The sequence below is a fragment of the Herpailurus yagouaroundi genome, unplaced genomic scaffold (assembly GCF_014898765.1).
Source record: "Herpailurus yagouaroundi ecotype Mexico unplaced genomic scaffold, PumYag 161, whole genome shotgun sequence".
Lineage (NCBI taxonomy): Eukaryota > Metazoa > Chordata > Mammalia > Carnivora > Felidae > Herpailurus > Herpailurus yagouaroundi.
Genome location: NW_024412402.1, coordinates 12,845,316 through 12,861,710, shown reverse-complemented (window position 1 = coordinate 12,861,710; position 16,395 = coordinate 12,845,316). Strand labels below are relative to the sequence as shown.

The 16,395-nt window shown below is 40.5% G+C and overlaps 1 protein-coding gene across 3 annotated transcripts in view; it reads right to left on the bottom strand.

Moving 5' to 3' along the window:
* Positions 1-16,395, bottom strand: part of LOC121035538 (tubulin-specific chaperone cofactor E-like protein) — a 166,852-nt gene that overhangs the window by 134,420 nt on the left and 16,037 nt on the right. For 2 of the 3 annotated variants that reach the window (XM_040483339.1, XM_040483336.1), the window contains exons 2-4: positions 15,904-16,011; positions 2,467-2,616; positions 631-770 (exon numbers count right to left, since the gene is read on the bottom strand). In XM_040483339.1, coding sequence (XP_040339273.1) covers positions 631-770; positions 2,467-2,599 — 273 coding nt within the window. In that variant the 5' untranslated portion in view covers positions 2,600-2,616; positions 15,904-16,011. The remainder of the gene's footprint in view (positions 1-630; positions 771-2,466; positions 2,617-15,903; positions 16,012-16,395) is intronic. The other variant, XM_040483338.1, reaches the window with a different exon arrangement.

Here is a 16,395-nt window from a genome sequence, read left to right as displayed (position 1 = left end):
AAGAGTCAGATGCTCAACTGAGCCACCCAGGCACCCCTTCTTCCCTAATTCTTAACAGTAGCTTCCACGAGGTAATTTTATCATCAGGTAGGCAATGTTATGTTGTTAATACTTTTATTTGTGTAGTTGGTTTGACTTACTGTGAGGTCAAAAGACATCGGGTCTGTCAAATCACCTATGAGACTTAATAGAATAAGGAAAAGTTTTAAAATATTCGTTTTAGAAAAGTTCTTAAAATTTGGAGTAAATTTCAGTAATAAAAATTAATATTTTTACAATCTTAGTTTTGAGCTCAAGCAATCTTTATGTGAATTTATAGTAATAAATGGTGAACGAGTGGTACAATGAACACAGGATGGGTAAACTAGTGAAACAGTAGAAACTCCAATGCATTGTTGGCAGTCTATACCTCTGCAGCCTTATTAACCTCTAGATGCCTGGAATAAAGTTCCTTGGTGCTTTTCACATTAATGAAAAATTAGCAGTAACAATGTTAATTGAAAAAAAAAAAAAACCCAACAGAACAGCTGAAGTAGTCAGTTATTTATCTTGAGACACAGAGACAAGACTTTCCAGTGAGAACCAGAATTCAGTAGAATTCACCAAAATGCAGCAATATAAAAACTTTACCTCATGCCAGTCTTCGAGTTTGTTGTCAGAAAGATCTAGTTCCGACACATGAGCACAGAAGGCAGCAATTTCTTTTTCATCTCCTGCACATGTTATTCCACAGCTGTTCAACACCAGTACACTTGGGAGGTTGAGGCGATCTGAATCGGGGGCGGGGTGGGGTGGGGTGGGGTGGGGTGGGGTGGGGAACACAACACTTTCTAAATCAGCCTGATTCTTGTCTACATACATTCAGCTCCCAGGAATCAAAATCAAACAGCACAAAATTACACGAGGACCTGGAAAATACAGAATATGATGGGATCAAAGGGTACTGAATTTAACGGGAAACAGTCAAATATGGACCAGGAGGAGAACAAAAGTACTGGACTAGTACAACCCAAAGTCTTGCAGGCTTCCCCCCATGGCAGGATTGCTGATCTCAACTACAAACAACACAGCTATCATCCTTGCTATGATCTTATCATCTGAACACTAGAAACTGTGATTCATCTGGACCACCACTGCCTTCTAATTGGCCTCAATTCTTTCTTTTTAAAAATTTAGTTCAAAAGTATCATTCTGGATAGCTCTTTTCTGTCTGATGTGTATTTCCACCAATTGCTGCCCTTGAAAATTATTTCAAGCCATTAGTTAGTCTACTGTGAAATCACTATTTTCAAATTCCTACCATTGAGGAAATCCTCCTCACTTAAGTGGATTCATTAAAAATCTACGTCTCTTTCTCTCATACTTCTCTGCCAATCATTTCTGTTTCATATCCATGTAGAATGTGTCCTTTATGAAAATTAGACATTTAAAAATACATCATTGTAATGGGAGAAAGTATTGCAGGGTCTTAAACCATTTAATGAATTTGGTCCAACTACTGCCTGATTCAAAAATACGTGTCAATAAAACCATGCTTCTTGCCCTAGGAAAAAGGACAGACATGCGAATTCAGCCACTCTTTCCCTATCTGGTATGAAATAAGGACTCACAATGGAAATATTTGATTCATGGAGGCCTCACATCATATAATTTTTCAACTCAGCACTTTCCAGTACCAAATTTTCAGCATTGAAATGAAGCTTGAAAAAAAATGACTAAGTAAGAAAGCCACCTCTTTCTGCCATTCCAATTTATATGGAGTGATAAGACAGTTGTATTGAGGAACACAGGAACTAAAACACTGTCAATATTGATCTCCCACACTCACCAAGAACTACATCCAAGAGCTGTTCAATACACATGAGCCTAACACGTAAGCGAGAGACACATCTTGCACATTTCTAAATGCTGTAGATCTCTGCTCACACCATACCCCCTCTCCTAGATCTATGTCTTTATCTCCTCCCTAACCAAATTCTACATTCTTAAAGAGTCCGTTCAAGTCTCATAGCTTTGAACCCTTTCCTGATCATATTTATTAACTCTCTCCTAAATTTCTTTCCCAATCACTGTGCCAATCATTTGGCTCAACGTGAACTGCACATAACTGTGTTAGATGCTTGTGAGTATCTTGTAATCCAATTAGATTGTAAGGTCACTGAGGGCACAGGCCAGTCTTGGACTATCTCACATCCTCTGAAGTTCCTCGTCAGAACACATATTTGAAACATCACCACTCAGATATCGTTCGCGCCTTATGAGCGCAAGTAAGCCAGCTTCCAGCCAGTCTGTAGGAAAAGAGATCCTTTTGGGTTTTTCAAAAAACTGAAGTCCTAACAAGAAAGAAAGACTATGCAACTCGAATTCCAAAATAAAGGAAATAACTTACAAACAAGGCAATATCTGGTTTGATGTCCTAAGTACTAAGCTCCAGTAAATAAATGTTTTAGGTCACGTCTATCTTACCTTTCATAGGAGAGCCCTGAGGTGTGGCTGGGACGTGGACTCCCATCCCAGGACCACGACGGTAAGGAAAGTTTTCAGGACTATATTTTTCACATAATACTTGCATAAAACTCCTTCCACTAGGTTGATCCATCTTCCTTTCCTAAAATTCTACAAGAAACCAAGAAATCATCCAAGTTACTCATTTAGCATAGAAGAAATTTGTATCGCAAACCGATTATTTAGAATGCACCAGCCCAGGCAGTACAGACATATGAGACACGGTCAACGCTCCCAGGAATATACACTGTGGTGAGACCTTACGATATAGGGAGGCTACATATGTAGACAAATGACAGCAATGAAGTCCAGTATATGATAACTGCAATCCAGAATAACAGTGCCACAAGATGTTGATGAGGAGACTCATTTCCAGCCAACGGAAATAGAAAGACTTTGGGCTGGAACATGGGGTTTATGTGGTAAGTTAGAGGAAAAAGGACTAAAAAGAAAGGTATAGACTCAACATCAGATTAAAGAGTTTAGATGAATCCGTTGATATTTATCCTTCAAAATCCATTCTCCTCTTCTTCCACCCTAAAAGAATTTTTAACTGTATACATCGGACTTAGGGATGAGTATATGACTAGGTTCTAGTTGACGGGATAGAAATGGTCTATGGCAGATAGCCAGAGTAATGCCTTTGCCTCCTTCCTGGTCTCTGGCTCAATTCTATTGCCCAGAAAACAAATACCACCTTGCCCTAGGGGCCCAAAAAACACACCCTGAGGAAGGAAAACAAAGAGCTGAAAGGAACCTAAGTCCCTGAGGACTTCATGGAACTGGGCTGCCATAATGGTGCTGGCTTGCATATCTCTGGAAATTTCTGTGAAAGATATATAACCTTCCGTTTTATTTAAGCCAGGGTTCGGTTTTTCAATTACTTACAAATGGACCTAATCCTAACTAATACAGAATGTCATTTCTTTTGGTTTTGAGTTTGGGTAGCATCTTCAGTGTCTAACCTCAGCTTAGGGTCCAAATATACAGTAACTCTAGCATCCTCTCAGTACTCACGCAGAGGTTAAAACAGGTAATGTTAAAAATATGCTAGGGGCCCCTAGATGGCTCATTCAGTTGAGTGTTTGACTCTCGATTTTGACTCTGGTCATGAACCCAGGGTCATGGCATTGAGCCCTGAGTTGGGCTCCGTGCTGAACATGGAGCCTGCTTGAGAGTCTCTTTCTCTCTCCCTCTGCCCCCTCCCATGCTCGTGCCCTCTCTCTAAAATAAATAAATAAACAAGCAAACAAAACAAAGTAAAATGCTAACTTCTGACAGCCTGCTAACCCATTATCTTGAGGGGCTGGCCTATGTATGAGCTATATTGAATACAAATCAAAATGTAGGCAACTAATTGACCTCCATAGTTCCAACTATCAGATGCTAAGCTTTCTACTAAAATAATCATAAAAAGGAAGGTGAGTTAAGAGTACTCTAAGAAGAAGGGATAACATGTAAAAAGGTATAACAATCAGAATGCACAATGGCCTAACAGAAAATAGCATAAGGAGTAACTAATCAGGAACCTCAGAGGAGATCGTATGTACTACATTAAGAAGCTGGACTTTATCCTGTAGAAAACAAGAAGAAACTAACAGGTTTTAAGAACGGGAATACAACAATTAAAATTTGTAGGAAGCTCTTTTTGGCAGTCAAGTAGCTGATGAATAAGAGGAAATACATATCAAAGGCAGGGAGAAGAGCTAGAAGGATACCACAAAAATATAGGAGAGACCTCAGGCAAGGAAAATAAAAGCAAAAATACATTATTGGGACTACATCAAAATAAAAAGCTTTTGCACAGCAAAGGAAACCATCAACAGAACAAAAGGCAACCTACTAAACAGGAAAAGATATTTATAAATGATGTATCTGATAAGGGGTTAATATTCAAAACATATAAAGAACTTATCCAACTCAACACTAAAAAAAAGACCAGTTAAGATATGGGCAGAGGACCTGAATAGACACTTTTCCAAAGAAGATGTACAGATCGCCAATTGGCCCATGAAAAGCTCAAGCATCACTAATCATCAGGAAAATGCAAATCAAAACCATAATGAGGTAACACCTCACATCAGTCAGAATGGCTGCTATCAAAAAGACAAGAAACGAGTGTTGGAAGAGGATGTGCAATAAAGGGAACCCTCATGCACTACCGGTGGGAATGTAAATTGGTGCAACCACTGTGAAAAACAGTATTGAGGTTCCCCCCAAAGTTCAAAATAGAGATACCATATAATCAGTTTTTCCACTACTGAGTATTTACCCAAAGAAAGTGAAAACACTAACTCGAAAAGGTATATGCACCCCTATGTTCACTGCAGCATTACTTACAATAGCCAAGATATGGAAGCAATCCAAGTGCCCACAGACAGATGAATGGATAAAGCTGTGGTATGTGCGTAGGTATGTATTCATACATACCTACATACATACATACAATGAAATATTACTCAGCCATAAAAAAGAACGAGATCTTGCCATCTGGGACAACATGGATGAACCTAGAGGGCATTATGCTAAATGAAATGAGCCAGAGAGAGAAAAACAAATACCATATGATTTCACCTATATATGGAATTTAAAAAACAAAACAAACAAAAAGACAGACCTTTAAATACAAAGAAAAACTGATGGCTGACAGAGGGGAGACAGGTTGGGAGATTGGCAAAATAGATAAGAAGGCGGATGCGCCTGGATGGCTCAGTCAGTTAAGCGTCTGACTTTGGCTCAGGTCATGATCTCGCAGCTTGTGAGTTCGAGCCCCGCATGGGGCTCTGTGCTGACAGCTCAGATCCTAGAGCCTGCTTCGGATTCTGTGTCTCCCTTTCTCCCTGCCCCTCCCCAGCTCACATTCTCTCTCTCAAAAATAAACATGAAAAAAAAAAAATATATATATATATAAAGGATTAAGAAATACAAACTTTCAGTTATTAAAAAAAAGTCATGGATAGGGAATATATTCAACAATACTATAATAATGTTGTATGGTGACAATGCTGACTACATTTATTGTGGCAAGTATTGAGTGATGTACAGGATTGTTGCATCAATATGCTGCACACCTGGAACTAATATAACACTGTGTGATAGTTACACCTCAATAAAAAATAAAGTGCAATGTTCTTAAAATGTTAAAAACAAAACAAAACAAAACAAAACAAACAAAAAAACAAAACCAGGAGAGAGATGACAAGGGCCTGACCTAATACAGTGTTAGTATAAAGAGAAAGCTGGGGCAGATTCAAGGTCAATTTAGAAAAGCAAGCTTTTCAGTCCAGTCTCCAAGTTAAAAAAAAATATATATATATATATACATATATATATATATGTATGAATGTATATGTATGTATGTATACGTATATATGTTAAAGCAAGCTTTTCAGGAATTATAGGGGCTGGGAAGAAGACAGAGTCAAGACTGATCCCCAGGTTTCTAGCACAGGTGACCAGGTGACTGATGATACCAGTAAGTAAAAAGAAAATATGAAGAGATTTCGTTTTGCAGAAGAAAATGATGAAATCCACTTTATCCACTTCCAGTCTGAGGCATCTGTGGGCTATCCAAGGAAACAGTCTGCAGTTGGGTGAGAAATGTGAGCTAGAGATGAAGATTTCTACATCATCAGGATACAGGCAATATTTCTAAGAAGAACAGCAAGACAATCGAACTCTCAGGGACACTGCTGTTTAAAGGACAGGCAGAGGCAAATTATGGAAAGAGCCTAAATGTCCATCAACTGATGAATGGATAAAGAAATTGTGGTTTATATACACAATGGAATACCACGTGGCAATGAGAAAAAATGAAATCTGGCCTTTTGTAGCAACGTGGATGGAACTGGAGAGTGTGATGCTAAGTGAAATAAGCCATACAGAGAAAGACAGATACCATATGGTTTCACTCTTATGTGGATCCTGAGAAACTTAACAGAAACCCATGGGGGAGAGGAAGGAAAAAAAAAAAGAGGTTAGAGTGGGAGAGAGCCAAAGCATAAGAGACTCTTAAAAACTGAGAACAAACTAAGGGTTGATGGGGGGTGAGAGGGAGGAGAGAGTGGGTGATGGGTACTGAGGAGGGCACCTTTTGGGATGAGCACTGGGTGTTATATGGAAACCAATTTGACAATAAATTTCATATCTAAATTAAAAAAAATAATAATAAAGGACAGGCAGAGGGAGCAGAGTCATGAAGGAATGGAACAACCACAGAGTAGAGCGTACAGTCAACATTTTGAGAAGTTTTTAAAAAAAATTTTTTTTTTATTGTTTATTTATTTTTGACAGAGAGAGAGACAGAACATGAGCAGGGGAGCGGCAGAGAAAGAGGGAGACACAGAATCCGAAGCAGGCTCCAGGCTCCGAGCTGTCAGCAAAGAGCCCGACGCGGGTCTCAAACCCACAGACTGTGAGATCATGACCTGAGCCGAAGTCAGATGCTCAACCGACTGAGCCACCCAGGCGCCCTGACATTTTGAGAAGTTTTAATTAGAAGGGCAGCTGACAAGAAGGGGAGGATGAAATGGGCTGATAAATTAGGCAGGAACAGGACAGAGTAGAGAATTGGGGGCAACTGTCAAGATTTTTCCTCTTAAAATAGAAGAGGGATGAACATATGATTATAGATTACAGAGAAGCAGCAAGTAAATCTGAAGAGGCTGAAAATGACTACTTGTATATGGTCCTAAAAGAAACCAGCAGGTATGAGCATTAAAAAACTTCTCGGGGGGCGCCTGGGTGGCGCAGTCAGTTAAGCGTCCAACTTCAGCCAGGTCACAATCTCGCGGTCAGTGAGTTCGAGCCCCGCGTCAGGCTCTGGGCTGATGGCTCAGAGCCTGGAGCCTGTTTCCGATTCTGTGTCTCCCTCTCTCTCTGCCCCTCCCCCGTTCATGCTCTGTCTCTCTCTGTCCCAAAAGTAAATAAACGTTGAAAAAAAAAAATTAAAAAACTTCTCAGAAGGCTGTGTGATATGCGCCAGATAATGCTCCAAACTATTTGCCATTGGAAGTGACATATTTACTTCACTATGTTACACTGGTTTACTTTTGCTTATATGGTTTAATTATGCTGAGTGGTAGGTATTTTCTCATGTGACTATGCTAACTCCACCATTACAGTATAAAGGGGAACACCACAGGGTCATTTTATTTCTCCAATATTAATTCCCAGCATCTGGCACAGTGCACTATACAGAACTCAATAAATGTTGTGGAGTCCAAAAACCACTAGCTTCCAGTGTGCCAAGCAGGAGGAGCAGAGAATTCAGGATGGGGAGTAGGTGTAAGCCCCCCTCAGTACTACCACTTAATAGTTTTGTGTCATCAGGCAAGACACTATTTCTCTAGGACTCAAATGTCTTTGTCTGTAAGATACCATAGGAACATCTAGACTAATGGGCTTCAGGGCTGCTATAGAGCTCTAAAATATACAAATGCATTATTGGGATTACAGGGCTGTTGTAAAGCTCTAAAATACACATGTTATTAATTACATATTACAGGAAGTTGTAGTATGGTAGCAAGCACATGAACATAGAAAACTCAGGTTCGATCATTTACTAGCTGGGTAGAACATAAGCTAGCTATGTAACCTCTCTCTACTTTAATTTTCTCACCTATAGATGGGCTAAAATGTTCCTCTCAGGTTTGTAATAAGAATTTGAAAAAAAAAACATGAATATAAAAGTGGTCTTTAAACTTGGCCCATTCCCTAAATTACTACCAGGGCCAAGTCTACTGCACTTTGTAAAATCAACTCACAAATGCCTAGAACACAGAGTAGATACTCACTAAGCACATGGCCATCTACTGAACAAAAGTTTCATTTATCAAGGTCTAGACTATGAAGTACATTTCACAATGAGGATATCACACGACATCTTGAAAATTCAGGACTGCCCTCTGTCAGGATCCTCATTCGTGAGCTTAAAGACAGAACCTGTTAGTACAAGGCAGTTTGTTCTTTCCATCCACACGGAGTGATAAAGGCTGCTGTCCTCCATCTCAGTGCTGATTGTTGTCACAAAACTGAAGTGTATGTGTTCATCAAAGACTTCAGGAATCTTCAGGTGGAAGGTTCTTTTACAATGTAAACTTATCACCAACAGCAGACAACACAGGGCAGGTGCTATGCCACTAGGCACAAACACCACGGTTCTTATCAAAGACCGGTCTCAAGCAGAATGCCAACAGAATTTTTGGAAGTGTTTAACAAAAGTCTAAGAGGTTACATTGTTATCTTTTATATACTTGGCAGTTCAATGGGGCCTCAGGATGATTCACTTGGGTGTCTTTTTTTTTTAAAAACAATTTTTTTTCAACGTTTATTTATTTTTTGGGACAGAGAGAGACAGAGCATGAACGGGGGAGGGGCAGAGAGAGAGGGAGACACAGAATCGGAAACAGGCTCCAGGCTCTGAGCTGTCAGCACAAAGCCCGACGCGGGGCTCGAACTCCTGGACCGCGAGATCGTGACCTGGCTGAAGTCGGACGCTTAACCGACTGTGCCACCCAGGCGCCCCACTGACTCTTAATTTCAGCTCAGGTCTTGATCTTATCTCACTGTCAGTGAGTTACTTAGTGAGTTCAAGCCCCACATCAGGCTCTGTGCTGACAGCATGGAGCCTGCTTGGGATTCTCTCTCTCCGTCTTTCTCTCTGCCCCTCCCCTGCTCGCACACACTCTCTCTCTCAAAAATAAATAAATAAACATTTTTTTAAAAAAAGAATAAAAAGTGTGTAGGGAGGGTGCTCAACTCACTGTGTGTCAAAATAATGTTCACCAAGTTTAAATAGCATCTTTAAACTGGAAGCTTTAGAACCACTTAAACTCAAGCCAATTCAAGGGCAATAATCTAATACACAACTTAAATACAGGCAAACTGAGGGATGGCAACACTAGAGGCATACTCACATTAAAATAAGTCCTAGTAAGCCAGCAATCACAGGAACTTAACGAGTTATTCCTCATGGCCCCATGCTTTAAAAACTCTTCCAAATAGTCTAGAGGTTTGTTTCATATTCTTTTTTTCCTAAAGACTTAAAAGCAATGCCAGGCGCGTTCATTGGTCATTTTCCAGGATACTCTATTGGAATAGCCTTCCAGGAATGTAGATAGTGTACACAAGAATACATGGGCTTTGAATTAGAACATTAAGATTGCAAAATGGATCAGTAACATAAATCTACTCAAAATCTGTTGGGGCAGTTTTAGGAGGAACAGTAGGTGGGAAAGGAAAACTGAAAACCAAACAGACTGAAAAATGAGGAAATACAGGATGGAAAAAGATCTTTAACTGGAGCCTTTTAAAAGGTTTTGGTGGGGGGGGGGGGAGGGGGTAACCTATGACTTTCTGGAAAGAACAGGTGTCAAATTACATCTCACTACCTCTGTAGTTGGCAGAGTTCTGATGCATTTGTAAAAGTATTCTGAATTGGTTCTGAAAGCCAGGGAGCCAGGAGTCTTGGGTGATGTTGGTTCCATTACCAAGTTGTGGAGTGTGCCTGTGAAAAGCTCAACTGCTTTGTGCCTCAAATCTGAACCATAATGTGCTCTTGTAAAAGTGCTTGGAGAAAGTCAGGATGAAGTGCAAATTGGAGGATAAAGTGCTCAGTACATTTTTGCCAAATAGATTAGTATAAGAAAAGAATGTCCAGTCACTTAAAACTCCTCATCACTGTCAAACCATTCACACTTGATGTTCCCAGCAAAGGGTCAGGTCAAAGTCGGTATGAAACTCAACACAACTGAAAACAGAACACTTCTGACCACTAACACTGGAAGATACACAAGACAAATCTTCACACTGGTACGCAAGATCAATATGTACTTCACAAAAATACTTTATGGTGGAGTACCATATTTCATGAAGTGTGAATACCAATACCACTAGCCTCACTCACAACTTCAAAAAAAAAAAAAAAAAATCCAGAGGGAGGAAATGAAGAATAAGGGTGGAAAGGAGATTCGCTTTTTCACTGCACCCATTTGAACCACCGGAGCTCACTGCATGTATACATCATCTTTTCCTTTCATATACTGTTATCTTTTTGAAACATAAACATTTTTAAGTGATCTATCTGGGAATGAGCTAATAATCTACCAAATGGCTTTTTAATTCCTCATTGTTATCAACTGCCTGTAAAAAAAAGTTCCAAACTGGAATTTGGAATTCCATGTGGAATATAGAATATTAGTAATAATTTTTAAAGGAATTAGGGAAGGAAGAAGAAAAGGGAAATAGCATGGTGGCCAAAAGGAAATAAATACTTTTGTAACACAGCAACTGGCAAAGAAAAAGAAAGAATGAAACCCACCTGAGCCGCAGAACGAGACTAAACGAGGGGAGGGTAAGACAGAGCCAGAGCACACAGGCTCCCCAGGGCCTTAACAAAGGTGAAGCAAAAGTCCACCGTGACGTGTACAGAGGGGTTGGAAGAATACCCTCAGGCCTGCAGGGTCACTTCCTTTGCTAGCCAAGTTAAATGGGTTAATAAAAGTTAACTAAATATTTTATACAAATTACCCAAGCTGGGGGTGCCTGGGTGGCGCAGTCGGTTGAGCGTCCGACTTCAGCCAGGTCACGATCTCGCGGTCTGTGAGTTTGAGCCCCGCGTCGGGCTCTGGGCTGATGGCTCAGAGCCTGGAGCCTGTTTCTGATTCTGTGTCTCCCTCTCTCTCTCTGCCCCTCCCCTGTTCATGCTCTGTCTCTCTCTGTCCCAAAAATAAATAAACGTTGAAAAAAAAAAAAAAACAAATTACCCAAGCTGTATCAAAACTACTGTGACTTTGGAACCACAAGGACTCCAGGAGGCAGAGCTTACAAAGCCGTAAGCCCAGGGATGCTCCGGGAGCTCTGGGCTTCCCAGGCACCTGTCACTGTGGAGACGACCAAAAAGAGCGGTGCTTCCTGAAGCAGGAAGGTGCTTCGTGTGCAGGATGCACATTACTGCAAGGGTAAATGGTTGGGAACAGATTCATAGTTGTTTTTAATGTTTACTTATTTTTAAGAGAGAGAGAGAGAGGGGCGCCTGGGTGGCGCAGTCGGTTAAGCGTCCGACTTCAGCCAGGTCACGATCTCGCGGTCCGTGAGTTCGAGCCCCGCGTCAGGCTCTGGGCTGATGGCTCGGAGCCTGGAGCCTGTTTCCGATGCTGTGTCTCCCTCTCTCTCTGCCCCTCCCCCGTTCATGCTCTGTTTCTCTCTGTCCCAAAAATAAATAAAAAAAAAAAAGTTGAAAAAAAAAAAGAGAGAGAGAGAGAGAGCGAGCAGCGGAGGGGCAGAGAGAGAGGGAGACACAGAATCCAAAGCAGGCTCCGGGCTCCGAGTGGTCAGCCCAGAGCCCGACGTGGGGCTCGAACTCAGGAACCGTGAGATCATGATCTGAGGCGAAATCGGATGCTTAACGACTGAGCCACCCAGGTGCCCCCAGATTCACAGTTCTAAAAAATAAATCATAATAATTCGAAATATGCATTAATTTAGGATGAGCCTAAATATCAAGAAAGAGTTTTCACAGCATTAAACTAATGGAGAAGAGGGAAACACTCCTCGGTAGTTTTATATTATTTTCAGCCATCTGACATGGGACCGACTTCTATACAGCTAACCCATCTTATCTATTCATCGGAGAAGGGCAGCAAAACCACACTCTAAAAGCTACCTGCCGGTATTTTGTTACCAAATACTTGAAAACAAAACTTAAACTAAACATTTTGGGAGAGGCTCTACCAATTCACTTTTAGCTTCCTTTGGTCAGATGACACTTTGTTCCCTTCATCTTTCTGCACTTAGGTGCCTATTTCCCTTACAAGACAATCTGAGAATAAGAATCTCTTTATCACTTGTTTAATAAAATCGGGGACAACAAATAAACTTAGTTTTCTCTGCTCTTTTTTTGCACTTTATCAAGTGGTTCCCATTAGGCTTATTTGCCTGTCCGTTCGTTCATGAAATGTGTGCCCTCACAAAGCTTACAGCCTCATTTAGTTTCATTCAACAAAGATGAACAAAAAACAAAAAATAAAAAAACCCTGAAAACAAAAACAAAGATGAACCAGACACCAGATCTATGTCAAATGCTGGACTAAACGCTGAAAGAAAGTGAGAATGAGTAAAATCCAAACTCTGCCCTCAGAGCATCCACAATCTAGAAGGAAATTCACAGAGATAACACAAACCTGAAATACGCCACACAGAAATAGTGAATTCAAACAGAAGTGATTCACTTTTGGAAGCATGATCAAGGAGGCTGAAGGTAAATCGTGAGCCATTTTGAAAGACAATGAAGACTAGGTTAACAGGATGGAGAAGAGTATTCCAGGCACAGGAAACAGAACGTGAACAGGCACAAGAGACATGACACATGGCTATGAAGTGATACTGCTAAAACAGAAAAGACATGTGGGGAGAGCAGGTGAGGCAGGAGGCTTAACTGCAGGTGGGGGACAACGGTTAGCTCATGACTGACCTTGCTCAGGTCAGCCTCCTCTTATATGGATAAACGAAAACTTGATAGATCACTGCGAATACAAGAGGTGAAAAATGATGAGAATTTTTTAATCCTTAAAGGACTGGGCAATTAGAAGTTTGTTACCTTAAGGGAAGCAGTTTCAGTACAGAGAGGGCATAGAAACCATAGCACAGCGAATGAAGGAAATAAGTGAAGACAGTATAGACCATGCCTTTGAGAAGCTCAGATGAAAGCAGAAAAGATAGGACAGGTAATGAAGAAACACCAAGTGTTCAGAAAGAACAGTTTTAGATCTTGGTCTTTTTTAAAAAGGACAAAAGAGAAATGTGTAGACTGAATTTGGGGGTGAGGCAGGTGGAGGAGGTTAACAACATACCAACAAAACAAGTCTAAAGAGGAAAAGCTCTTGAATAGCTTCAAAGAACCTCTTAGGATTACTAGCTTTCTCAATTTTTACAAGTTTATTTTTTATTGTTTGTTTATTTGTTTTTAAAAAGAGCAGGGGAGGGGCGCCTGGGTGGCGCAGTCGGTTAAGCGTCCGACTTCAGCCAGGTCACGATCTCGCGGTCTGTGAGTTCAAGCCCCGCGTCAGGCTCTGGGCTGATGGCTCAGAGCCTGGAGCCTGTTTCCGATTCTGTGTCTCCCTCTCTCTCTGCCCCTCCCCCGTTCATGCTCTGTCTCTCTCTGTCCCAAAAATAAATAAACGTTGAAAAAAAAATTAAAAAAAAAAAAGAGCAGGGGAGGGGCAGAGAGAGAGAGCAAGAAGGAGCAGAGGAGGAGAGAGACAGACAGAGAGAGAGAGAGACAGACAGAAAATCTTAAGCAGGCTCCACGCCCAGCTCAGAGATTGATGCAGGGCTGGATCTTACAACCGTGAGGTTATGACCTGAGCCGAAATCAAGAGTCAGACGCTTAACTAAGCCACGCAGACACCAGTGTTTATTTGTTTATTAAAGCCCATTTAACTTCTGCTTTGTGGATTCCGAACACCATCACCAGAAAGCTTCCTTTTTAGGAAAACCCCCACTATACCCAAATCTTGCCAGATTTTCAGACATCTCAGGTACCTGGGACTTTAGTTTGTTTTGTTTTCCAAATCTCTCTCATCTGCAGCATAAGTGTGCCCTAATAAAACATAATTACTCTGTGGGATACATTTTTCCCTCCAGGAATGATTAAATTAATGAATGGATGAAGGTCTATTAATAAGCTTCTTTCTAAATAATTGTTTTTTAAAAATGTAAGGGATAGACATTCCAAATTTTTAAAAATTTCCAGTTGAAAATCAGTGAGAGACCTGTAATCCCATGTAGTTTCCATGTAGATGTAGTTTCTTGTTTTATTAGGTAAGCTAGCATGTAAATAGGTGTTAGCAAAAGCTATTGATATCAGAAGCACATCATATCATATTAGAGCCACAGCCAGAGCAGGAAGCTGTGGTCAACATGTGTAGCAAGTAGGTTAAGCCTGAGGATGCACCTAATGGTGTGTATTTTTTCTGGGCCATTTTCCCATGCTATGTAGATACATAACTTTTTAACGAAATTAAACTACTTTTAGGTAGTTGCGCAACCTGCCTTTTTGCTAAATAGCTCATGAAAAACTTTCTTTTTTTTAAAAATTTTTTTTTCAACGTTTTTATTTATTCATGGGACAGACAGAGACAGAGCATGAACGGGGGAGGGGCAGAGAGAGAGGGAGACACAGAATCGGAAACAGGCTCCAGGCTCCGAGCCATCAGCCCAGAGCCTGACGCGGGGCTCGAACTCACGGACCGCGAGATCGTGACCTGGCTGAAGTCGGACGCTTAACCGACTGCGCCACCCAGGCGCCCCAACTCATGAAAAACTTTCTATACCAATAAACACATATCTACATAATAATCATTTTTCAGGTTTGTAAAGTATTCCATTAAACAATCTTTTGCCACTGAAGTCATGAATGACAGCTATCTTGTCCATAAAAACACTTCAGGGACATTGTCCAAGGCAATACAATTAAGCTAGACAGTCTCATCCTGTATGGCGTATCTAATTTCATTTATCATAAAGTATGCATACCTGTAATTTTATCTCACTTAACCTCCTCTGACCATTATGTACTATACCTTAGTGGATGCCTTCTTGGGATGAAAAGTAAGGCAAATAAGCTAATTAAAGTTTCAGAATGAATCTGTAGAATTATAGTTCACCAATTCATAAATTTACTCTAAGCATTCCAAGTGCAAAACTTGACCGCAGCTGATAAATCCATTATCATAATACACCATGCCACAGTTTCACAGCCTACTAAGAACCACCCTGTTTCTCAGTCTCTCAACTGCACACTAAACTACACCCAAGTGTAATAATGTGGCATATCAACTCTTCTTGGTAGAAGATTAAAAAAAAAAAAATCCAACACTGCCAAATGAAATGTGAATTCAGACTCCTGGTCAGTCCTTGGGTTATGCTTTTAGTGGGGCACTGCTTCCCCCTTCACGTACCACATCACTTTGCTTCACCTTAAGAGCATGACAGACCTTAAAATATCTAACCCAAATTCTTTACTTCATTATAGTAGTGACGCCAAAGATGTCTAAAACTGTGACTCCGTGTTACCAGTGAGTACAGCTTCAGAGCTGTCTATGTTGTCTACAAAAGAACTATATTGCATATAAGGCATGTTTAATGTTGGACAAAAAGTCCGTTTTCTCATCTACAGCCACACAGTAGCAAACAGGACTGCCCCTCCTGGGCATGGTCTACTGGACATAAACACAGCACTTGACAGGTCTTATCTAAATGCTCTAGCCCAAGAATGTTACGATTTTGATGAAAAAGTAGTTAAAAAATTAAGAACATACCGCTATTAAAAAAAAATAAAATGCAAACATGCATACACACATTCATAAAAAGAAAACACTGCTATTTAGACTTAAGTACCTCTTTATGTGAAAATATTTCTAAGCACTTCTTCCTTGATTTGCAGTTTCTTACTGTCCAGAAATGTTGGCTTAAGCCAGTTGTCTATATCCTATGAAATCATGCATTCTGAAATTAAAAAAAAAAAAAAATCACTTTCCATACACTTTCAGCCATCACAACAACAGTGAAAAACGCTCAACATTCACTATATCCTTTATTTCAATGGCTTCCAAGGAGAGTTCCACTCTTACTCCCCGTCTCAACCCCTTCACAAACAAATTTGCATCCAACCCTACCTTTCCATATGGCAAGATTCCATTTGGGAAAATCTCAAGGCTTTAATGTCTCACTCACTCAAAATTCAGGAGGTAGATACATTTGCTCTTGAGTCAATGTTCTCCAAAAGCCAAGTCTCCCCACACCGAGATTAACAATCTTTTAAAGGCTAGTAATTTCCATAACCACCCTCTGAAATAGACAAACTGACACTTATCTCTGTTTACAGGACAC